At 42.7% G+C, this 26,270-nt stretch overlaps 1 protein-coding gene across 1 annotated transcript; it reads right to left on the bottom strand.

The window, feature by feature from the left end:
• Nucleotides 1–8,443: 8,443 nt before the first annotated feature.
• On the bottom strand, nucleotides 8,444–25,421 carry SQLE (squalene epoxidase). Its single transcript, XM_074577814.1, has 12 exons — nucleotides 25,288–25,421; nucleotides 24,552–25,042; nucleotides 22,204–22,456; nucleotides 21,734–21,914; nucleotides 19,023–19,119; nucleotides 14,088–14,201; nucleotides 12,427–12,598; nucleotides 12,046–12,141; nucleotides 11,334–11,476; nucleotides 10,375–10,471; nucleotides 9,767–9,854; nucleotides 8,444–8,988 (listed from the first exon to the last, which is right to left on the bottom strand). Exons 2-12 carry the CDS (start codon nucleotides 24,834–24,836, stop codon nucleotides 8,796–8,798), a joined length of 1,719 nt encoding a protein of 572 aa, XP_074433915.1. The 5' UTR covers nucleotides 24,837–25,042; nucleotides 25,288–25,421; the 3' UTR covers nucleotides 8,444–8,795.
• Between the last annotated feature and the right edge of the window lie 849 nt (nucleotides 25,422–26,270).

Below are 26,270 nucleotides of genomic sequence, written 5' to 3'. Positions count from 1 at the left end.
GAGCGAGCCAGGAATAACTTCTCTTCTAACGCCTGGGAAAAGCGCACTTTTAGAAGGCTCAAGTGTCTGAATTTGTGAAAATGCTTCCTTTACAGCCAGCGAGGGTATGCGGATTCAAGGTCTCGGTGTTTTCGAGCCTTGCCGGGTGCGGGGATGAGGAGGAGCGAGACCCGGGCACTTGACCCAAGCTGCCAACAGGACTATTTCATACCGTGAGTGACACATTCTACGTAAATCAGAAAGTTTGCTGAGGAGTTTTTCGCTTCTGTGATGGCTGCCACGCTGAGAACTCCTTGCCCTTCTTCCAGACCCCTGGGCCCTTCCCTTCCTCCCGAAGCCCCAGCGCTCGCAGCGTCCCACGCTGGCTGTCCCTGCTGGGATGCACAGCTCCCTGCTGAGGGAAGGGGCTGGGTACAATCCTTGGATATCTTAGATTAGTATCAGGATTAATACTGGTTCTTTAATATTATCGTTAATTATTTAGTCTTATCCTATTAAACCTGTTTATATTTCAACCCTCGTGTTTCCTTGCTTTCCTCGATTCCCCATTCCAGGTGGGGAGGGGTCATCGGGTGATAGAATAATTGTCTAAATGACAATAAATTGTGTGGGGTTTTCTCAAACCGTAAAAATAAATATAGAGGTATAATTCTAGCAGACATCTATCGGTTTTAACCATGATATTTTCTCATCCTCCCACATAATCAAAATAAGGATAAATCCACAGAAAACAAGGCCTCCAGCTTTCCCATTCTGTATTTTTAAAAAACTAGCAACAAATAAGACACTAATGAAAATCCAATTATATACTAATGAAGTAACATCAAATAATGTCCTCTGTCTTCAAATTCTCCATCTATAAATCTATGTAATGCAAAATTTAAGTACCAGGCAAGAAGAAAAAAATAACCTAAGTTCTTGTCTCCCAAGAAATGCCACCGGAGCAGGGAGTGGGGGCCGAGGTGCTGCTCCGCACAGAGGGCGCCTGTCGCCCCGTGCCACTGTGAGCCCCGTCCCGGGGACACCTGGCAGCAGTGGCAGGAGCCTTCCAGCCGCGGGGTCACGTCCCGCTGCTGCCCAGAGCTGCCACCTCACCCTGCAGCCAGGGCCACCGCCAGCTGTTTGGTTCCCAGCAGCACTGGTGCAGTCCTGTGTCCAGCTCTGGAGCCCTCGGCACAAGAAGGACATGGACCCATTGGAGCGGGTCCAGAGGAGGCCACAAAGATGATCCGAGGGCTGGAGCACCTCTGCTATGAGGACAGGCTGAGAGAGCTGGGGCTGGGGTTCGGGGAGACCTTATAGCCCCTTCCAGTCCCTGAAGGGGGCCTACAAGAAAGCTGGGGAGGGGCTGTTTGCAAGGGCATGTGGCGATAGGACAAGGGCCAATGGTTTTAAACTAGAGCAGGGCAGGTTTCAATTAGACATTAGGAAGACGTTCTTTACAATGAGGGCGGTGAAACACTGGCCCAGGTTGCCCAGAGAGGTGGTGGAGGCCCCATCGCTGGAGACATTCAAGGCCAGGCTGGATGAGGCTTTGGGCAACCTGATCTAGGGGGGTTGGACTAGATGGCCTTTAAAGGTCCCTTCCAACCCAACACATTCTATGATTCTATGATTAAGAGCAAGTAGTTATTAGTAGTCTGTTTAAAAAAGAATTTCTCAGTTCACAATCCAGCATGAAAAAGACCCACCCAATGTATTGCTTTCAAGTTTGCCAGTGGCAGACTGTTGTCTCCCAGCACCATTATCCATTGCCTAATTGGTTAACCAGGCCCAAGAAAGCTCATTAACTGCCTTCAGATAAGCCTGAGTACAAGACTCTCAGCCCAGCTCTGCCCAGGGGACGGTTGCATTTATTCACCTGCGTGTTAATGGGGCGTTTGAAACGCCTTCCTGGGGAGAGGAGGCATCTCCACCCAAGACAAGAACCTCCATCGAGACTCTTTCAGCCTTAAAAAAAGAAACATGCCTGGGTCGTTCTCCAGCACTTCAATGGCTGTACCAGGATAAAAGATTTTGAAGCCTCAAGCATCTAAGTGGCTCAATCACACCCGGCTTTTAAGGCCAGTGTAATACACCAGGCTAATGCAGGCACAATCTCATTTCCGCCCACTCCTGCCTTTTAAACCTTTGAACGCTGTGTTCTTCTCTACCTTGCCTTTGGCAAACAGGCACTTGCGTTTACTTGTCCAAATACAATTGAATAAAATCAAGATGATCCTTTCTACAGGTAGGCCAGTCCTTAAAAGCAGGTTATAAGGATATTTTAGCTATTTAGGATATTTTAGCAGCTCCTCAGAATATTGTCCCAGGCCACTGAAAGAGTCTCCTTGGCAGCATTGGGCAGCGATGACTGGTAACACGGAAGTTCAAGAGGACAAATGCCTTCACATTGCAGGCGTTAATTTATCTGATTATAAAGTTGGTATGGGACAAATAGAGTAGCGGACGGGTGCCATGTAGGCATTACATGGAGTAGAATGATGCCAGGTGATGCTGATGTGATTAGACGCGTGAAAAGAAGAGACCTCTGATTTAAATGCCCCAAGCTGGTCTTGCAAATAACATCTATCTGCACGGTCTGTTTCTAGAAGGAAATAGCTCTGGACAAGACGAAAAATGCAGGCACCAGATACATTATTGAGAGACAGAGCGGGTCTGGGCATGCTCTACAGCGATTAGCAAGTGTGTTCTGTGTACAGAGGAAACCACAGTAAGTCGACATCCAGTTTCCACCGCCACGTAATCACCTGTGGTCACCGAGTGACCATACGGCCAAACCTGAGCCACAGCGGTGCTGCTTTACTGCTCACCTTCGACAGAGATAAAGGCAACTGGAGTTGAAAATTCAGGTGCTGGATCTGATTTGTGCCTGGTGATGGCAGGAGAAATAGAGACCTTGGAGAAAAATGCAATATAGGCAGCAGTTATTGGTCAGAAAAGCTTTCTGGCCTGGGGCAAGGTACCAGGGAGCACAGGTGACCCCCGGCAACCCAAGGCAGCCTGTGGCAGAGGCTTCTCCCACCCCCTGTTGGTTCCCACTTGAAAGATAAAACTCAACTAGAAAAGGCAGCATAAGGCTCAGGGTTAATAGAATCATTTCCAGCCACTGGAGGTGGCAATAAGGACTCCAGAGAAGACGGAGGCAGGGACACCGGAGGTTTCCTGCACATGGTGATACCTCATCTCAAATGCCTGCAACGGGATGTGCATCAAAATGTGATCATTGTCAAAAAAATTTCAATCCACATCTCAAAAACCAAAGCAAAGATTAGCCAAGGTCAAAGCACATCCACCACATTCTCAAAATAGCAACCAGTTTCTTGCTACCAGTGTCCTCTTCTGCAAGAGTTTCCTCCAGCAGACACAAGGGCGAAGCGCTTGATAAAACGACCGCTGTCCTGGCATGGAAAATGCAGAGGCAGCAAATATGTCCAGTCATAAGGAAGGTGGTAAAGCTTCGTAACCTAAAACCTTAATAGCAGGTTTTAATTTATGTCGAAATATAGGTGAGGGATACGTTTATGCCATACTTCCCACACAGAAAGCATATGAACCGGTCGTTGCTGGGCTTGGCCCTGTGCCTGGGAAGTCCCATGTGGACATTTGGGTCCGGGATCTCAGTAGTGACTCCACAACTTCATAGAACGTGTCAGGACCCACCCTGGGATGTAGGAACCTCCTGGCACAGCACGGCTCCCACCCGAAACAGGGCAGCCTGACACCCTGTGTTGGCAATGATCCCTACTCCATGCTAATCCCCTTCCCCTCCAAATCACTCCCAGGAGACGCTTGGGAGAGCACAAGCTGGCGTGTGCCGAGACCATTGCGGACAGAGCACCACCAGCGAAGGGGGACAGCCGGCTGTGCCTCTGCCGTGTCTCCCAGTGCAGATGAAGCCCTGATGCCAACAAGCCACAGCTAGGACTATGAACCCTCACCCCGTTGTGACCTTCCCTTCCTCTCCTGCCCTTAGACAATCCAGTCTCCTGGCCTAGAAGAACCCATAAAGTCAAACCCACACCAACACTGGGGCCGTAAGTAGACAGCACTTAGAAGTTGATATTTCTACATACAATTCTGTATACTTTTACTAGATAAAGTTAATTTTCAGGACCACGTATGTATCAGCCCTATATCAGGGCTACCAAAAACCACATCTGCGTCTGAAGGAAACCAGCTGCATCACAGAAACCTGAAAAAGCAGTAGCTGCCCAAGAGCGACCTGCAGGTAAACAAGGTGTTAAGCTGAAGAAAACCCAAACGTTCCCATGAAAAAACAAATTAGCCACTGTAATAGCATAGGTGGAACCGTTTAAAATCGTGTATGAGAACACAACACACCCACTAAGCTGTCTGGTGCTTCTCCAGAATTGCTCACTACATAGGTACCTATGGCTTCTTTAACATTAACGAGCATTTCAGTGTTTGACCTACGGTTCTGCTGTTTGCATCTGGCCGGCCTGGTAACCTGTGCTTGAAGACAAGCTCTAAAACCCAGCTGCGATACCAGAAGCCCCTTCTTCCATGGCTCTCCGCTCCCTCTTTACCTTCAGAAACTGATACCACCAAAGGGCCAAAGCTTCACCCTGCAGTTTCTCTTGACTCTGCCCAAAGCATTCCCCCTGCTCTGCCAAACATCAGCTGGTGCAAAGGTTCATTTCATGCAGAATTGTGGTTTTTTGCTTTAGCCCTTCACTAGCATTCTCCAACAACCTGTTTACCTTTTTGACCGCCGCTGTGAACTGAGTGGAAGCTTGGAGAGGACCAGTCATGGCCATTCCAGGACACCCACAGTCGGGTTCCACCATCAGGATTATTTTTCCTATTTAGTTACTTTGCTTATATTAACCGTGGATTTCAGTTACTGTTTAAAATACCCCATCAGCTTTTATTTTCCATACCTTCACTAACTTTGTCTCAGCAAACTCTGTCATGCTGCCGTTCAGCACGCACAGCACCAGAGCTTACGCAGCTCTTTGGAGCTCCACAGGGAACAATTTAGGAATTGCTGACATTATTTTCCATGTAGTAACGTCACACTGAACGAGCCAGAATTTCAGGATGCATATTTTATCAACTGCTTATATTGATTCTGGATTGAATGGTTTTTGCTTTTGTCCAGAATACACAAGCTGGTTCCGGAGAGCAATACGTGCAAGCACCGTGAGCCGAGCATGAATTACTGCCCTACTGACGCAAAACAACCAGCATGCATCAACAGCACCACCGCAAATACCGACACGTAGGTTTTTAGGATATGTGAGCAGCCTTTGAAGTAGCACAGGTCACAGCTTCCACATGGAAACCAGTACGGGCAACATGCCCAAGGCACCTTCCCTACCTAACCTTACCTAACCCAGTCCTGTACTGCAGCACCTGAGTGGCAGAAGGCAGAGATCAGGCGTACGACGCGAGCCCCAGGGAGAAAGACAACACAGAAATCGGCATTGTCAGGGAGGGAGCAATCTGTTTTAATCATCCCCTTTTTTCCAGATCTCCACAGACGTTTGGAAACCCTAGTAGCAGCGCTGATGTTGCGCGGACTTCGGGACAGCTTGATTACAACCAAACTCAAGCGCGGTTCTTCAAAATGAAACCATTGTTCAACTGAAACAGAGCTGGGACAATGCAGGTGAGGAATAGCATGTGGTCCTTGTTATCGATGGTTGGTTTTTCCCCCCTGAGTGTCCTGCAGATATCAACGTGATAGTTTTAAGTATAAAGTCTTCCAAGTGCTATTCAGACATCATTAACAAATCATTTAAATCTACAGAAAATGATGCACTCCTCTTTTCTTCAGTTGCAGAATTTAAGCCTCTATTCATGCGCTTCTCCAGAGAGGCACTGTAATTATGCTTGAGATTTTTAACATCACGTTATACTACCGCTGTCTCAGAAGCACAGTCAGGTCATAAATCACAGAATCCATCAGCTGATCCTGGACTAATCAAATGCTTTCTTTGTTCCAGGTGATTAAAGTGAAGCTCGGAGGAAAACTACCACCACTCTGCCTTTTACTTGCTTGCGCTGGAGCTAGGGAAGGCATTAAGCACGGGCACAGACTTCTCACGTGGAATCCAACACCACATGCCTGCACTAGCAGACTTTTTAAAGTTGTAATAAAAACCCCTCTCATTGCCCCATATATTTTCCAGGAAAGGGCTTGTTCAAAACAAAACAAACCCCCAAAAACAGAAGACCAAGAACACTTAAGCTACATGATACAAATTTCTCAAACAAGCTCCAAGTAATGTGACACTTGCACGCATGAACCAACTCCCCACCTATGAACGAGCCCCCAGACCCCCAGACCAGCAGAGAAGGCAGCTACAGTTTCCTCTTTCCTCCCCACCGCTAGGAGGTTCTCACAGTCCTGCACCACCTCACGAGCTACAACCTCATCACCAGGTATTGCTGCTTCTCTTGTTCCTTCTGCTCTCTGGGTTAGCTGCAGCTGTCACTGGTCCGGGAATCCGGGAATAACCCCATACACACGATGCGTGTCGCACGTGCCCACAACACTTACCAAAGCACACTGCTTTTTTAATACCGTACAGGACGGTATTAAATTCTGCAGGCTGAAAATCCACAGAACTAACCTCTTCAGTTTGCAGGTATATATTGGGTACAACTCGTGACTTGTCTATGTGTGCATTTTGTTCCTCTCAGATTCTGAATCATGCCCGTGACACATCTTTCCTGGCATATCGCTTCCCTTTGCTGCATGCAGATGTCAAAAGTGAAAACCAGGGCTCTTACAGACTGTCTGCTGCTTGCTTTGGATAGCAACGTTAGTGGCCATTTTACCTATAGACATTGCCCACTCACTGACAACTTTACCCTTCTTGTTCTCTCCTTCATCTTGTCCTGACAAGGCATGTAACCATTTCATCTGTCACATTTTCAGGTTGCTCTTCCTTACACATACATGCAAGATTTTTCTCTCCCCCAAGGTAATTTCCAACAAGTGATCCTTACCCCCATCGTCAAGACACTGAACCAGGCACAGGGTTCAAGAAAAGAAAAGAAAAGAGAAAAAAAGAAAAGCTTAAACACATATGTAAATTTAAGCACACTGGTATTTCCTGTTAAATCAGGACTTAACAAAACTTATTAACCAGAGATACACAACAAAAAAAAAAAAAATCTACAAGTATCACAACTTTTTATTTAAGTTAGCTGAGGATGTATATTTGGCTCAGGATTGTTTATCCTTGACTTTAAAGAGACTGACTGCAAATAATATAAAAAAAATAGAAAACGTAAAACTAATCAATATTTTCAAAATTGCCACAAATTTTGAAAACATTTGTATAAATTCTGCAAACTTTGTATACCCTTAAAGGGGCATAATTTAGTTACCATATATTTGAAAACATTAGTACTTCACCCTAAAGGCTAAACATAGACATATTTATGATGCATGTAATTTCAAGAGGGTATCAAAAGTGACATGGTTAGAAAAATATACATACTTTTGCTTCTGGAAAAGAAAATACTAAAACCGCCTCTCCTCAGATTTTTTCACAGTTCAACATAAAGCGTATGTTTATATACAGCTTCTGCAATCTGTCATTTTCAAGATATAGTCAAAGTTTCGTCAGTACAGAAAAACGTGCTCCGTTACTGCTCTATAACCTGTTGGCCGCGCTGATGCGTGATTGTTTAGGCAAGCCAAAAGAGCAGAGCCATACAGCAATGCACAAAGCAATCGTTAAGAAAGGTAAGGAAAAATGAAAATATGCAAGAAAAAAGGAAAGCAAGTTGGTAAAGATAACATTGAGAGGAATAGTGACCAGCAGTAAAAGACATGAACTCTTCAGTAGCATGCAGTAATTTCTACAGGAAACAAACCATACTCCAAGTATTAAAAGGACACTTTCGTGGCACTTGTCGTGAATTCTAAGGGGTAGTATTAAAGATTACTTTACTGTCTACTGGAAATTGCCTGGACGGAATTTGTCTCAATGAATGTGGTTTGCTGCTGTGCTTCAGTTCATGGCAGTGTTAAACTTCAATTGCACACGCACCTAGTCAAGCAAAAGAACCCCCCTAAGCTTTTAAAAGGAAGAGAGATAGGAAGAAAGTTTCGAAAACATGTGCTTTCAGTACCTGAGTACAGTACAGTGGCCAACATAATTGGGGTTTGATTCTTACTTGTTTAAATTAATTCTGGTGTAAAGAATGATTTCAGAAGAGCAACATGGCATTTGCAACGGAAGTGGCTGAAGCTGTATACAGTGACACTTCAAGATCTGAAATCCTTTACAGTGTCCTTTTAAGTGTCAGTAGACGAGAATCTTTGCTGCAACTGAAAAAGAACCGAGGCAAATCCTGATGAAGTAACCCAAATCAAGAATGTTACAATATTTCACAGTAATAAAGAAACAGTCTATGGAACTACTGAACAGAAAAAAGCATGAAGGATAATAGCAGCATATGGTTTACACTTTTCACTTTTCAGTTTATTAATATTAGTGGTGCACTCGGCAATGGATAAAGCAAGGAATGAAATTCTGACAAAACTGGCAATTATCTACCACATGTCAACACTTAATTATGGTCCTTGTAAACACCTAACTCCTTTTTGAACTTTAATTGCAAAGAAAAGAATATTTACATATAATATATATGTATACAAGCACAAAACCAAAATTAAGTCAAATCCTTATCAAGGAAATCACATTTTGAAGAGAAGAAAACATAATCCAATATTAAATAGTGCATGTCCAAAGATTTTGAAGGCATCGTGATTTTCACGTTTTCTTCCTCCAGTCATTTCCCCCTGGGTTCTAATAGACTAAACACTTCATTTCAGAGTAAATAAGTGGAAATATTATAGAACAACTCCGGTAAAGAATAGCTCCACTACTGAAAAACGCTCGAGGCATGGTGATCCAGGACTCTGACTTAAAGCAAAAATAAACAGCGTATAATGCCACAGCAAAGAAGTGGCCAATCAGTACCATTGGTTTAGGAGATAACCTGTATTAAAAATAAAAAGATAAACCACATAAATAAATGGGATTATAAAGCACTGACAAATTTTCATTTTACAAACAGACATCTCCACTCAAGATTACACACTGTCTTCTGATTTAGGCAGCTCTGGTCCTACCATCTCAACTTAAAAATATGAAGTTGGTTGTCTTGGAGCTGCTACACACTTTGTACTCCTTTTGATAGTAGAGCCAACATAGACTGCTGCTTTCTCTTCATTTCCAGCAGTCTGTGTCTACCTTTATCAACCCCCAGGGCATTATTCTCCACAGGCTCTACCAATTTTAGCTCTCATTCCAAAAAGGAGAAATATAAGAGCACACATTCTCAAAGTAGTATGATTTACTGTGCATTCACTACTTTCTGAGGGGTCATTCAAAACACCTTGAGAGTTACCAATTTCCCTGTTCCTTGCGTTCTTTTATGGGAGACCTCATCCTTCGCTATTCTCAACTTGTCAAGCATGAAACGTCTCCACGTGCTCCTCTGTTAGTCTGGACCTTTCTACCTCATTCAAACACCCATGCCACCTACATTAACTCCTCTCCGGCTTTTAGTGGTGCTTTTTACAAAGCAAAAAAAAAGTCAGCATTTAAAGACATAGCTTCTAATAAAGCTCCAACCTTTAGTATAATTCTAAAAATATAGGCTCTTGTGGACCATTCTCCCTGTGCAGAGCTGACTGAAAGCAAAGCAGAGTCTCACAGAGGCTCACAATACTCGACCCAGCTGACAGTAACTAGTACCAGTGCACTGAACTTACACAGACAGCAATCCAACAGGACCCGAGACACATTCCCCACCAAGTCTGAAGTAATGGAAACAGGCTTTCTTTAGCTGATGCAAGGAATCTACAAAAAGAATTAAAACGACTCAACAAATATATTCAACACATACCAAAAACTTTTTCAGCATACACAACAGTGATATTAAGTCTAGGACTTTGGTACCTGTTGTGCTGTTAAATTCAGATGGATTTTGAGCTAGTTTTATTTAACTAAATGACAGTCTTACAGAATACCTGCATATTCTTTGATACTAACTGACACAAGAATAAGTGCTCTCTGTCTGTCTTTATTGGTGCATTTTTTGTCTGTTTTTTTAAATACTAGCTCCAGACTTTCCTTCACGTTGCTAAAACTCAGTTTACATAACACTGGAACTAAACAACTAGATAGAGAACACAAGCTAACTCATTAAAACCCTTTGATTGATATATTTTTAATATATATCAATATACATATATACATACACATACATACATACACACAAACAAATGGATATATGCTCATACACATACACATTCCCACCCCAGGCATATTTATTTACCAATTTGTAATTAGTCATAAGTTATCTTTAAAATATAGTTACCATCTGTAGCAGCAAAGAGTTCATAAAGTGCCTGGGCAAGAACATTCACTACAAAAGAATGAGATTTTCTTCTTGACCAGTAAAATGTTCTTTTTGCCTAAAAAAGGAAAAAAAAAAAATTCCATCAGAAATTCCATCAGAATAGCATTCAAAAGATTCCCAAAGAGGTGGTAAAAGTCATAGTCATGTGAAAACGTAGAGTGGGTTCAGAGATAGACTAGATGGGTTCCAAGCTAGGTCATTAAGAAACTTTGGAGACTTGTTGAACCAGTTATCTAGGGCCCTCTAACACTGAATATAGGGGAGGGAAGGAGAAGAAAAAAAAAAAAAAAAAAAAAAAAAAAAAAAAAGGTAGTTCAGGGTGGGCTTCATCTCATTCTATAGTAGGTGGCTGGGGTAGGTCTATGGGTCTAAATCTCACTGAAATGATAAACCCAGCATCAACACTGATAGTGCCGATTCCCGGGAAAGAAGGACGTCTTCTAACTTACTACTGTGAGCTTAACGCAGCAGGTAAGAGGCTAGTGGATCATTGAGATGCCTCTTGAAAAACTTGATACACATGCTCATTATTCTCCAAGTACCACTCACACCAGTGTAATGGTTCAAACCCATTCTGCCTAAAATCAATCTACATTACAAGTACACTACTAATATGGGAATATCAGAATATACTGGCAAAGCATGCTGACTAGGCACAGCACGCCAGTCTCCTTAAGCAAAAGAAGACAGGTCAGTAACCACAGTTTTGAATCCAGCTTTTGCCACACAGCCATACCGCTCACAAATCATAGCTCCACTTACTGGTGAATGCCTAACGTATGATTTATTTATTTAAACATTTGAAAACTGCTGTGCCTTGCTAATAACTTACATGTCCCCAGGTTGCCCAAAAATCAAAAGTGTGTCATTAAATTGCAGCAAAAGCTGCCTCAAACAAGTCCAAAATAAAGCTTTACCTTAAGAATGTCAGAATCTTCATAAAGGTCTGGGATATCCTGGAGCAAACATCTCCATATTTTAACATCATTTAAAATTACACTCATTCCTCCACCAGTTAGAGGGTGTCTTATATTATATGCATCTCCTAAAAGAAGAACACCTAGGTAGAAGAGAAAAATTAATGGGATACTGCATGACCATTACATATTCTTAGAACTCAAACCCTCCAGTTTTTTAAAAATCAAGCTTACTAATAATTAATTCCCACCAGACAATAAGATGAATAACAACTAGAAATTAAAAAAGAAAAATGAAGGGAAAAAAGAAGGATGTCTTGAAATTAATAGGCTTAAAAGGCCTTTAAGATGACCCAGGTAAAAATCTTTTTTCCCTATAGATATGCATGTGTGTGTCAAAGAATACAAACACACTTTTCAAGGTAATTTCTTCCCTTCTTTAATCAAGTTTTCCTTAAAAAGACCACATTTGTATGAGCTTGAGCAATTGAGTGATTTGAACTTAAAAATAAAGCAGGCACTGATTTGAAGTCTGGTGTCGATATAAACATTCCAGTTAAACTATGCCAAAGGTACATATTTTCAACACACTATTTTTCATAGAAGAATGACACAGTGGTATTGGACAGCAAACATACATCTATGATAACAAAATCATAAGTCCCAGAAGTTTATAATGCCTTTTCCCCTCCTTTTATTTCATAATACACACCTTTTTTGTTAACAGCTGAAGGAGGCAAGAAGCTGGCTGGCATGGTCCTTAAACGATCATTCTGAACCGCTATTAAGAATGGTTCCTTTAAGTGATCTGCAATAACCAAATATTTTAGTTATGCTACTTAGAGTCTAAAATAATTTGCACAAAACCCACTTTAATCTCTTCTTAGAGATATAACCTGTCTGAATTGCTAATCTCACAGATGTGAGCTGAATAAAGTGTTATTTGATGTTGAATTGAAGAAGAATGAATGGTTACTGAAACAGTAACTGCATACATGGAAAAAGTCCACACAGTTCAATGCATTCTGTGAAAGGTGCCTTTTTTAGTACATTTAATTGTGGCAATTATGGATGGAAATCTTTCTAGGCTTACCAGGTAGTTGCGGATGAATGTTCTCAATCATGTATTCTTTTAAATTTTTTGGCATTTCCCCTCGAATGTCAACAAGGACCCGAGTCTCAGTTGAAGAAATCTGATAGATTAGCACTGGACTAGTTTTAGCTAAAACAAGTTCAGCATAATTAGCTTTAAATTGTGGTGCATCCTTAAAAAGATAAGAAGGGGTAGAAAGATTGAGACTAATTAATGAAAGGATATTAAAACTTCAGATATACAAAATCATTGTCTGAAATACACTGTACTCTGTTCTTAAAACCAGAAATCTAACTTTCAACAAAAGGTTTTTTTACATCTGCCTCACAGTTGCTTAAAAGTGTTTTAAGAGTTGAAAGCCTGCTCTTTAACTGTACCAAATATGCTAAATCTGACATAACAAGTTGAGCTATCCTAGAGCTGGTATAGCGTATGCATCAATAATTTAGGAGTTAAAACATAGGTCAAAATTTCCAAGCACTCCTCAAAAGGACACAGAAACTGATATAACAGCTGGATAAATATTTAAAAGCATAGTTCTAATTGATTCTGTTGGAAAGCATTTTTTATTAGAATTCAAGACAATCCTTACAATAAAATGTCAATAGTTGCTTTAAAAAAGATATGTAAATAAATGCTTGACTCTTTCATACAGACGTTCTCTATGTAAACTTTTGTGGCTCTATTAACAATTGGCAAGTCTTTCTTGCTAAAATCTCCTTCCACAGACTTCTGAACATTTCTCTCTCACTTTAAAAAGCTCTGCTATAAAAGTCTCTTCTGTATGAGTTCATATGAACAGGTTCTATAGGTACCTATACATTCGGATGGAAAACAAAACAAACCCCCACTAAACAGTAAACAAAGAGAGAAAAAATGCATATTGAGAAGACAGCATGTGAAAGTTTTCCAAGGACTGATAAACCCTAGAGACCAGCAACCCTGTGGAATCTAGAAGAGCTAATAAACTTAGGACACCAAGAGTCGGCTGAGTCAGTATAAGGCCACCAGCCCACATCAACAATAGCTTGTGTGACACCACCCAAAAGGGTGGTGGCTGCTGTATGAGACAGAGAACACAGCATGCAGGATTACACAAGCACCTGAGGCACCCTTCAAACACCAACTAGAAGCCCCTGGAATACCACTACAACCTACTTCCGAGTATATAGTCAGGGTTGGCCTTCTGAGGACTGCCCAACCCAGTAGCTGTGAATGTAAGAGTGAAGTATGTGAGTGAATAACTCAACATGTATGTGAATACTTATCTGCCATTAATAATTGCAGAGTGATTCTGTTGATAACAGCAACTTAATGAATAAAAGGTGCTAGAAAAAAATATTCATTGTTACCTGTTGTCCCCACCCCAGCAGAGATACTTGAACTCCTTTTATGTATCAGGTAAAAGCAATTTACAAACCTTTCAGTTTGTATTTAGTATTACCTAAATACAGTAGGTGTTGGTATCACCTTGCAGTGATCTTTCTAAGAACACTTAGATGCTGCAAAGCCTCTCTAAGACATCAGACCCTTCTCATTTCTCAGTGTAGACCACAAACAGCCAAATAACAAGAATGGACTACAATATAATCAGTGAAATTCAGACCCACATCAAGACACAGTAGCATACTGGCTTATATGGTGTCATACATAAAAGTTACCTTCAAAATGCAACCAACAAAATGGGATGAAACAGTAACTTTGTTGAAGACCAAGTTTTTTCTAAACTTGGAGAAAAGTCCATCAGCTACAACAGTAAGTGGTGCGTGAAGTTCCTGCAGCATGGAAGGAGGGGAAAAAAAAAAAAAAAACAAAAAGGAAAAAAGAGATATGACATTTTCAATTTTATTTCAGAACAGTGGGAAACAACTCCCAAACCCTCATAATATATCTAATAAGAAATAACGTATTTTTGCTTTTTGCTTTCCTCATCTTAATTTAACTCCATTTCCTCTAAGAGTTTTTCAGACATGCATTCACATAACACAGTTGTGGTGACTGTGTAGGAACTTGTATAAAACAAAGACCAGAAAGTAGAATAATTGCATCCATCAGCGTATAACACTCTTCAGGAGAAAAAAGGAAAACAAAGACATTTTAAATGAAAGAACGATGAATAAGGAACTGAACAGAAACAAATCGTAACGAACTAAAACTAAAATGCAGTAAGCATACCAAGACTTTCTTTAAAAGACCAAGCAGTGAACTCTGAGCAGTCTGTAGTATGCTTAGGAACGATAAGCACAAATAGTGTATATAGACAAAATACGAAATATAATCCGAATAAACTGATTAGGTTCAGCCTGAACGTATGCACAAATTCCTAATGTTTAACAAACACGTTGTTCTCTAACATGAACAAATTATTCTGATCGCTAAAATACATTTTTAAGCAGTTTTTGCTATAGTAATATAACAACATTATTAGAGTAGAAAACATTAAGAGGTAGATGTTTCCTTCTACCTAAAGCTTTCTCATTGTCAGTGTATTCAGTGATTTAACTGTAAATGACTATAGATTTATACTGAGTGTTAATCCTTGGCCTTCAATAATCTCATACATTTGGCATGAGCAGAAAAAATTATTTTCCTTTTAACTTTCAGGATGTAAGTAACAAGGCAAAAAAGAGTGCTGTGTTTCATTAGTACTCCTGAGAAATATTTCACTATTAGAATCATAGAATCATAGAATTGCTGAGGTTGGAAGGGACCTTTAAGATCATCGAGTCCAACCTTTAACCTACCCTGACAAAAGCCACTTCTAAACCATGTCCCTAAGTGCCCCATCTACCCTTTTTTTAAACACCTCCAGGGATGGTGAATCCACCACCTCCCTGGGCAGCCTATTCCAATGTTTAATAACCCTTTCAGTGAAAAAATGTTTCCTAATATCCAATCTAAGCCTCCCCTGACATAACTTGAACCCGTTTCCTCTTGTCCTATCACTTGTCACCAGGGAGAAGAGGTCAGCCCCCATCTCTCTACAACCTCCTTTCAGGTAGTTGTAGAGGGTGATAAGGTCTCCCCTCAGCCTCCTCTTCTCCAGGTTAAACAACCCCAGCTCCCTCAGTCGTTCTTCATAAGGTTTGTCCTCCAGACCCCTCACCAGCTTTGTAGCCCTTCTCTGGACACGCTCCAACACCACAATGTCCCTCTTGTAGCGAGGGGCCCAAAACTGAACGCAGTACTCGAGGTGGGGCCTCACCAGTGCCGAGTACAGGGGGATGATCACTTCCCTAGTCCGGCTCACCACACTATTCCTGATACAGGCTAGGATGCTGTTGGCCTTCATGGCCACCTGGGCACACTGCTGGCTCATATTCAGCCAGCTGTCAACAAACACCCCCAGGCCCTTTTCTGCCAGGCTGCTTTCGAGCCACTCTGCCCCAGTCCTGTAGCGTTGCTTGGGGTTGTTGTGACCAAAATGCAGGACCCGGCACTTGGCCTTATTAAACCCATTGGCCTTGGCCCATTGATCCAACCTGTCTAGATCCCTCTGTAAAGCCTTCCGACCCTCAAGCAGATCAACACGCCCACCCAGTTTAGTGTCATCTGCGAACTTACTGAGGGTGCATTCGATCCCTTCATCCAGATCATTGGCAAAGATATTAAAGAGAACCGGCCCCAGCACCGAGCCCTGGGGGACACCACTTGTGACCGGACACCAACTGGATTGAACTCCATTTACCACCACTCTCTGGGCACGGCCATCCAGCCAGTTTTTTACCCAGCAAAGAGTACACCTGTCCAGGCCATGAGCAGCCAGTTTCTCCAGGAGAATGCTGTGGGAAACAGTGTCAAAAGCTTTGCAAAAATCCAAGTAGATAACATCCACAGCTTTTCCCTCATCCACTAAGTGGGTCACCTTATCATAGAAGGATATTAGGTTTGATAGGCATGACCTGCCCTTCACAAACCCATGCTGACTGGGCCTGATCACCCTGTTCTCCTGCATGTGCCGTGTAATGGTACTGAGGAGGATCTGTTCCATGACCTTCCCAGGCACCGAGGTCAGACTGACTGGCCTGTAGTTCCCCGGATCCTCCTTCCGGCCCTTCTTGTGGATGGGTGTCACATTTGCTAACCTCCAGTCAGCTGGGACCTCCCCGGTTGTCCAGGACTGCTCATAAATGATGCAAAGTTGCCTGGCGAGCACTTCCACCAGCTCTTTCAATACCCTTGGGTGGATCCCATCCGGCCCCATAGATTTGTGCACCTCCAGGTGCTGAAGCAGGTCCCTCACCGTTTCCCTTTGGATTACAGGGGCTTCATTCTGCTCCCCATCCCTGTCTTCTAGCTCAGGGGATGTAAGCATTTGGTGAGCCAGTATGTGAATAGTAAATCCCTGCCTGCAACGTGTTCTTCTACAAACAGTTCTCTCCTGCATAGGAATGGGACTCAGTCACTTGTGACACATGATCCTTACATCGAAGGGAAGCCGGACAAAACTAGACGAGCATAGGGCTGAGTAAAATAATATACATTTTGGGTCTCTGAGCTCATAGAATTGAGCTTAGAAACAGTTCTAAGAGACAGCAAAGCTAATAAAACCTCTTTTCTATGGATTCCTGTCTCAGATGATTGCAAGCTCTAATTATTCATGCAATTAGAGCAAGGTTACCTGCCCATATGGGTTCCCTGGTGTCTAATTCATGCTACAATTTTTCCAGTCAACATACTAAGACCTTTCCTCTAATCAGTTGCCTGGCTTTGATAAATTTTTTGACTTTACTTTTAGCATAGTGGCTAATTTCCACCTCATTTAAGAGAATAAAAATCTCAAAAGTAATATGTTGGACAATGGGGACAGAGAGAACAGAAAAATGCAAGACACATAACATAGATCAGCCGCCTTTCCTTATGAAAGCAGCCTAAGGAATGAAAACACACTTTGCTTTTGGTTTTTGTTTTCCTAAGTAGTTTCCCAGCTGTAAAAAGTCACTAGGGAAACACAGAAGAAATGTTGAGCAGAAATTTCTCATACTAGATTTCTACAATCAAAGGAGATGTAGGAGCATGAATAATACAGCTCTTTCCAGCCACACAACTTCAGCATTCAAAGCAAAACATTAATTTGCTTATCCCCGTTACACAGATAGGAAACTCAAAGCCTTAAGAACAAAATCCATGCTGTTAGGAAAGATGTAGGCTAAAACACTGGTCACCTTACTGCTGGTCAAGTCAGTCATACGTAACATTACAACAACAACAACAACATTACCCATAAATGTGTAAACCTTAAAAACAAGCCTCAAAGCAAAATATGCACTCCCCTCAAAAAAAAACAAAAATAGAAAAAACAACAAAACACCAACAAAAAACAAACAAAAAACCAAACCCCCAAAAGTGCCCCCTTCTATACTGATGGATGATTAATTCCGTTGGATTTGGGAAAAAAAACCCCAACCAACAACACCCCTCCTCCAAACATCCTATCTTTGCAGTACCCGCATGTGATTCAATGGCTTATTCTACCAGAGTGGATTTCCTAATGTTTTATTCATTTTATATGACATTAAAGATAGACCAAGGAACAGGACTTGTAACTCCCACTACCTCCAGCTACCTCAAGAGGGGCCAAGGATGTTGTTTCCACTCAGGTCTCTTACAGCTTCCTACTTACAGCCTTCTGCCATCAACTGGGCTGAAATGCCATCAGCCTGAGGAGGGTCTAAAACCAGCTCTCCTAAATCCTGGGCAAGTACTTTTAAGAGGGTCTTTTACATATGGTTTTCTACCACTATTTCCATTCCTAAATGACCTAAAGATGACAGATTTTGTTAGTAATGCTCAGAGCAGGATCTTCCAACTACTCAGGAACTTTCTCAATCTGGTATGGAGGGCAGCAGAGCGCAGACAGGAGATTCCCGTCTTCCCTATCAGAGCACATCTGAACACACTGGATACATAACTTTAGGCAGCAAAGCAATTTTAAAGCCAACAAAGGAGGAAATTTCAAGTTTGTCTTTTCTGGAGAATCGGTAGCATATCCAGAACTTCAGCATGTGGATACTACCTACATTAGTCTCTCCTAAACTTTTTCTTGTAAATTCATACAGTTTCATAGCATTTAGCCAACAGCTTAGCATTATTTGAGACAAAGAACATTAATTGAATCAGTGACGCAATTAAAATAGGCCAGAACTCTCTTTCTGTGATCCAAGAAACAACTAGACAGAGCTATCTCTATGAATAGGCACATATCTTCTTACTTTCAGACACATCAGTCAATGGTATGTGGAAATGTAGACAATTATACACAGGCAAAGCACAAATCTTAATATATTGGTTTTTCACTAGCAACTCTCAAAAGATTTAAAACCAAGACATGAATATTGAAATAAATAATGAACCGAATTCTCCAGAGACTATGAAAGCAGAAGCTGCCCAAGAAGTTATAACAAGAATTCCCATATACCAGGACTGTATCAACTAGAAAGTAATCTCCCTTTATTACAGTTTTCGCATTGTTGATAACGGCATTATTTCTGACCAGTACAGTTTTAAAAAATTATATATATACACACACACATATATAGAAACCCTCTATTCTCTCAATAGTTTAACAAAGACTGTAACAGAAAACGGTCTCTCACCTTAGTATCTCCAGTTTCTTTGTCCTTGTATTGAACACCCACGACGCAGTCATCTTCCTCAAGCAATTGTAACACAGTTCCCTCAATGAATTTTGCACTGAATAAAAATAAAATAGAAGTGTTAGAACAGAATGGAAGAGGATTAATGATGCCAATATTTCAAGGCACTAGGCACAGAAGGAAAAGCAGGTTTTCACTAATCTTGTCTCTGCTGACACAAACACTTTGTTTAAACTTTACAAAGATCTGTGACCTTGACCACTTTCAGAAGCCGCATTAAATACCAAAAGTGCTTGTCATTAATTTCAATTCAATATTACCATTTGGTTTGATACTTGAGAATATTCTAAAATGGTAGCGCTTATCTTAAAGACCCTACCACTTAGCAGAATCCCTAGCTGTGCTTCAGGTGTTACATGGCCATGTGAGAGATTCAGAGGAGTTTGACACATAATAACAATCAGAAATCAGGCAGCTGAACCTCTTCTGCTAAACAGTGGGAAATGCTGACAGCATGGGTGAGACCTAACTCCAAGCAGAACTTGGGAGCAAGATCCAAAGTAGCATTTCAACATTTAGAATGCACAGTATATAAAAGTGAGGTACCTAATTCTCAGAGTAGCCGAAAATCATCTAACCTGTTTAGGACAGAGGCAACTAGCTTTTCAGTTCAAAAATTCAGGATACGCTTTTTTTTTTTTTTTTTGCTATTTTTGCTTTTAAAGTTCTGCTTATGTTTGGGGTTTGAACTGAGCATCGCTTAATTCTACCTCCCAACCAAAGCTATCTGGGGTTCACAAATTAAATCTCTGTAAACTTACATCCCTTGTTGGGTCTGAGCTGTTAGACCTGATCCCAGCAGTTCAGACTTAACAGCTTAAAATGGACAATCTCTCTCCCTCACAAATATTTTCATATCCAGATGGAATTCCACAATTTGGTGAAATGAGCTAAAGGTCCATGTGAGAATACAGCAGTTTGATATTTTAGGCTCTCAGAGGGAATATGAGCAACTGAATTCGTGTCTTTTCTACATGTCAGACAGCACAGAAATTTCAGAGCAGATCATGACTGGCTTAATTTGCCAGGCAACAGGCAGGTTGTCTGAACCAAAATACGAATGGTTTGCATAAGCATAACAGAAACTTCAACAGCAAGGGAGGGCAGCAACATGTCAGGTTAATAGCAGGTGAATCAGAGATCTGCAGATCCTATCAGCTTTAAATTTCATTTCAGTTGCTCCCTTCTTTTCTGGTCCTCACTCACTGTAAAAATAATTAACTAAGGATGCCCTACCTCTTTTGTCTGCAAAATTAATTTTACTCATCTGAAATCAATTCATATTGCCTAGTACTTATAAGGAGGATATATTAATCGCTAATAATTACCCCCATATTTTCACAAGTTATGAGATGAAAAACAAAGCCTCATGGCACCATTAAGAGTTCTTGATCTCCCCCGCACGTTAACTTAACATGCAGTTTTCTATGCTACAATTAAAATGGAAAGCAAACATATACAAAATGAACACAAAGAGAGTATGGTAAAAGAGGAAACAATCGAATTCAAACCACAAACATCGGCTTTTGTAAGTTTCTCCTTCAAAGACTGTATACGGCTACTGGAGTTCTCCCGTAATTTGAACAAACTGGTGCCCAAGTTTCACTGAACTTGAAGCCTCAACAAGAAGGCTTTAGCTTGTATACCAAATAAACATGGTTTTCATTAATTTTAACTGTACTACAGAGCTGATACCTTTTAGTGCTAACTTTAATAATTCATATGATATAATAGATATGATAGGAGAAAGCAATTTTCCAGTTCAGAATAAAGACATGTAAGGTATAAAGATGATAATGCTACGCGTGTTTACCTTGTAAGCATTATTGGGGGGGGGGGGGGGGAGAAAAAGACAAAACAAAACAAAAAAACACGCCACAGAAAACAGCACATAGAATCTATTCTGTTTCAATAAGTTTCCTTCTCATCTCTTGTATAAAAGAAAGCAATCAATCAGTTAAAGAGGAGATACCAAACACTAATTTTTATTTCATCAGGAGGAGAAGGTGTCTTCAAGGTTCTGAAAAACAGAAGTTACAAACTGTTGGAAGACCTGCTTCCCTTTACTGCTCCTTTCTGGTTATTTTGCTTGACTTATTATCAGAAAAAGCAGAACAACATGCAAATGTGAAAGAAGCTTGATTTCTGGCATTGCAGATAACACCAGTGGAAAAAACAGATGCTCCTGTTCATTGCAGGAGGGTTGGACTAGATGACCAAACCATTCTATGATCCTAAGAAATGATACCAGGTTTGCCACTCATTTCTTGACCAAAGAAGCTCTACACATTGCTCAGTGAGATGAGATCACTTCTGTAAAACGCCATAGCCAAGAATCAATAGAAGAGAATCAACCCTTTACCCCTCAACTGTTCTCTTGCACTAATGGGACAGTACCTTGCCTAATATTTAAAGCCTATAGTCCCATAATTTAAAGATTAACTTGTCCCAAAGGCTAATGTATGATGTATATGCAACTCATGAACACGCCTACAGAAATCAGAGCAAGTAACTATAGCTGTTACATTCTCTCAGTCTTGTTCATTGCAGCCTTCTGTGTTGGGATAGAGTGAAATGGTTAAGGAATCTCAGGCATGCTGGGAACAGTACTTCTGAATCTCTGGATCACAACTGGTCTCAAGGTAACTCACTTGGACTCTGCCATAGCTGCCCTTCGGAGACCCATAATGAACTGGCCATGATGAAAAGATCTTCCACTCGCGACGCGGCCATCCTCAGATGTTGGATAAGGAATTTCAACCTCTGACTTGCTTTCTATGTCATGAACTATGTAACCATTTACTATTTGTGAATCAATACCTTCTACTGTATCTGCAAAATATAAGACAATATGCGAGTTTAAAAAAATCTTTAAGAAAGATTAATTATGTATCAAAAGAATTTCTTTACATGAGTCCACTTTTCTTAATCAAAACACACATGTTGAAGGATGAATATTTTCAAAATGGCAGGGTGGAAATACACAAGCAATTATAATTCAAATATTAAGCACAGATAATGTATTTCTTCACTTTCCCTGCAGGTATGCTTTTTCTAAAAACATAACTGAGTGTAGTAACTGTTGTGTGATAGATATATTTACAATTTGAAATGCACTCACCTTCAAGACCCAGGTCTCTAAGTGCATTAAAACCTCCAGGTTGCAACAATTCTCCAACTATCCTGTCAGGTTCTTTCAGATCCCTCTCTATCACAGTCACCTTTCTTCCATCCCTCGAGAGCACTGTGGCCAAGGAAGAACCAAGGACACCTGATCCCACAATGATGATTTCTGGATCATATTGGGGCGATAACGTTGTATTTGGAGCAGTCTCTGTCAGATATACATCTGGGAAGTTTACTTCTCTTTTACCCTTTAGGAAAAAAAGCCAACAAAGTTACATGTGCCAATGAGTCTGTACCATAACCCCATCAGAGAGCTGACTTTGGACTTGTTCTACTTTGACCAGGGGACTGAGAGCATATCAGTAGCTGGAGAACATCTTCCAGTTTAGTTTTGTCCAAAATGAAATTAGTTGTACTCTACAATGCAACAAAGCCACAACAAGCAGAGGAAAAAAAGGAAACCAACACCCACACAAAAAAAATCAAAACACTTGCTTAAAACCGCGCTGCTGATCAGATGGTTCCTATAAAAGGTGGTATGCCAAGGCTGTCCCATACTCTTGATCCATAAAGTAACATAACAATACCTTCATACTAGTGAGCTGCGACTACACAAAGGCTTTAGCACTTTGCAATGAAAAAGTCATCAGATTCACTGGAAAATGCATTTCTCTTTAGTTTTACGTAAGTGAACCTACCTACCAAAAAACCAGCTTATGGTAATACTCAGCATGGAAAAGTGTCAGCAGAAGCAGCTGTCTGGGAAACTATAAAGAAGCATTCCTAAAATGAAAACTCTTCAGACAGTCAAAGTATGGGCAAAATTACCATATGACTACATTTAAAACTGTCAAGAATTGACATACATCAATTACATATTAATTAACATATAAAATGGTACCTGAAGACAAACTATGTTACCGTACTTTCCCAATAGCATCTAAGCACATACACTTCAAAGTGAAAAAAAGTTGTAAGGGAAATTTTAGTGCAAACCTGCAAGTCATTTGTCCATCTGCTAGAACAGAGTCCAATTCACTCTTTCACAAATGCCTCAGCACTGCTGTGCTGACAGTGGTAAAAATACAATTGCATCAGTGAAACAAATGCCCAGAACAACACTGACACCAGGATTTCTAGTGGCATAGTGTTGTGTTTATATCTACAACGTAGCAAGGGTGTGCAAAAACTATCTGAATTCAGATAATAAAAGAAATTGGGGTAAAGGCAGGCTTTACCAGAAAAAAAAAAACAAAACAAAAACCCCCAAAATAAAAATCCAGAACCTTTGACTTGCAGCCAAAAATAATTTCAAATTCTTTTGTGCAAGGGGTCAGTGCCCAGCTGAAAATGCCGAGAAACACACAGGAAAGTAGCCAAACAGTGCTGACAGAGGTACTGAATATGCATGTCCAGCTAAGCTCCAGCCACGAACTACAGCTCTCTCCACTGTCTCACTGCAAGTCTCACACTGGGCTCAGTAGAACAGACTGTCTGAGCTCAGATCCTGCAGCTATTGTAGAAGCAAAAATTTAGCAATACTTTTCAAATAAATCTATCTGCAGTTGTCTAGACAAATGTGTTTCATCCAGAAATATTAGGAAGCTGATCACAGAGCCACAGAATGGCTGAGGTTAGAAAGGACCTCTGGGGGTCACCTGGTCCAAACCTCGCCCCCCCAAGCAGGGTCAGTTAGAGCAGGCTGCCCAGGACCATGTCCAGTTGGGTTTTGAATATCCCCAAGGATGGAGACTCCACCACGTCTCCAGGCAGCCTGTGCTAGTGCTTTGTCACCCACACTGTAAAAACGCGTTTCCTGATGTTCAGAGGGAACCTCCTGTGTTTCAGTCTGTGCCCATTGCCTCTGGTCCTGTCACTGGGCACCACTGAAAAAAGCCAGGCTCCATCCTCTTTGCATCCTCCCTTCAGGTATTTATATACATTGATGATATCCCCCCTGAGCCTTCTCTTCTCTAGGCTGAACAGTTGCAGCTCTCTCAGCCTTTCCTCAAAGGAGAGATGTTCCAGTCCTTCATCTCTACATCAGACTGGCAATTGAATATGTTTTTCTACTAGTATAATAATTCTTTACCACAATTCTTTCTTCAAATGCATTTGATTTGACTCTACAGAACCCCTGGTCCACCACTTAAATAAGTTTCACTGTTTCTTTTGCCATCCAAAACTAATACAAAGCACGACAAATCAGATATCCAGCATCTAAAAACAAATGCTCTCTAACCCTTTCTTAGCTTCTTTCCCCGACCAGGGCAGAGGGTCAGCAGCCAGAGGGAACAGGAGGAGGACATTGCACCTGACATGACACGTCTGAATTGAACCTACCTTTCTGGATTTGGGTTGTTCAACTTGTTGAGATCCTGGGGTGGGTTTTGCCCAGAAGAAGCCAACAAGCGGTAAAGTTGAGAGAACATCAGAGAGCATCCCCAGGTGGGTCTTCCGCTGCTGCTGCTGCTTGGGCCCCCTGAAGTGGTACCTGTACGATAGCAGCAAGCCAAGGGAGAAAAACACTAACACGGAGAGTAGCACCTCCTTGTTAGCGTAAGTCATGAGGTCTCCGCACTTTTTATACACGTAGATGAAGGAGGCGATACCCAGAAAGGTCCACATCGTGTTCCTGGTTGCTTTCTCCAAAAGTTTTCCTGCCGACAGATGCTGCCCAAAACGGGTTTCAGCAGGAGGTGTGAAAAATATACATATAGAGACGTAAAGACTTCCTTTGTGACGGAAGGGAGGGAGATCTCAATGAAAAAACAAGGAGCTCCACAGAACCCTGTAGAGGAGCAAGCCCCACCTCTCCGGGCTGCCACAGGAGCCTAAAGAGAGGTTCCAAAAATGCAAAAAAAAATTAAATTTAATAATCAATATAAAACGTCTTCAAATCACCGAGATCCGCACAGCAGCGTAGGGCTTCCCCGCCCCAGCTACCGGGAGGGATGCGCAGCCCTTGCGGCGATGCGACCGGAGCCTCCGCGCCCGGTGAGGGACGAGGCGGCGGCGTGAGGGGCCCGCCCCGGCAGCCCGTGACGCACCCGGGGGGTGGGGACGGCTGATGCTCTACCTGCTCGCCTCAGGGCCCCCCGCAGCCGCCGCACGGAGGGAGGATGCGGCTGCGGCTCTGCCTCCGCCCGGCCCGACTTCCCGCCCCGCCGTCCGGCAACCCGCGGCCCGGCGCCCCAGGCCCGGCGTCGCCTCACGGCCAGCGATGGCGGGGGGGGGGGGGGGGATGAGAGCGGGCCGCCAGGTGTGGGAAGGGCGGGGCTATGCTAATGAGCAACCGCCTCCGCCTCTTTCTAGGGACCACGCGCCCCGTGCCTCAGCAGCAGCGGGCCAATCGGCGGTGCTATGCCGAGATGGCGCTATGGCCGGGCGCCCAATCCGAGTGGGGGGAAGGCGGGGCTTGCGCCCGCCGGGCCGCTAGGGCGATGTGACGACAGGGATGGGGCGGGGCGGGCGCGCCGGGGTTGCCACGGTGACGGGATGAAGGGAGCTGCCGCGCGCTCCTCCCGAAGGCCGGTCGCGCGCGCGTGCTGCGCCGGGGCCTGGGGGGGCGGTGGGCGCGTACCGGCGGGCAGCCGTGGTGCGGGGAACGGCGGCATCCAGGCGGCGACACCGCCGTTTCCTGTGCTCGGTTCGGCGCCTGCCGGGGGCGGGAGGCTGAGGGCGAAGAGCCCAAAAGGTGAGGGGAGCGGCAGTCGTTGGTCCCCGCCATGGTCAGTCCTGAGGGATGGCACCGTCCTGCAGCCTGAGGAGATTTTAAAACATGTTCCAACGGAAGAGTGTAAGGGTGTGGCTGTAGGACAGGCGGGGGGACGGGGCGGGCTGGCAGCCGCCCAGCTGCAAACTGGGCCCAGAAATGCAAAACCCGTGGGAGTACTGTGTCCAGTTCTGGGCTCCCCGGTTCAAGAAGGACAGGGAACTGCTGGAGAGGGTGCAGCAAAGGGCTACCAAGGTGATTAGGGGACTGGAACACCTCTCTTATGAAGAAAGGCTGAGGGATTTGGGTCTTTTCAGTCTGGAAAAAAGACAACTGAGGGGGGACCT

The sequence above is a fragment of the Larus michahellis genome, chromosome 2 (genome assembly GCF_964199755.1).
Source record: "Larus michahellis chromosome 2, bLarMic1.1, whole genome shotgun sequence".
Lineage (NCBI taxonomy): Eukaryota > Metazoa > Chordata > Aves > Charadriiformes > Laridae > Larus > Larus michahellis.
This window is presented reverse-complemented; position numbering and strand designations above follow the sequence as displayed.

Excerpts from the sequence above, each read along its gene's own strand:
- SQLE (XM_074577814.1), bottom strand. The coding sequence starts at position 24,836 with ATGTGGACCTTTCTGGGTATCGCCTCCTTCATCTACGTGTATAAAAAG. Across the intron at positions 21,915-22,203 it reads TAGAGACCTGGGTCTTGAAG|ATACAGTAGAAGGTATTGAT; the intron begins GTGAGTGCATTT and ends TATATTTTGCAG. Across the intron at positions 9,855-10,374 it reads ACTCTTTGCTGCTACAGATG|ATTCCTTGCATCAGCTAAAG; the intron begins GTAACTATATTT and ends TTCTTTTTGTAG.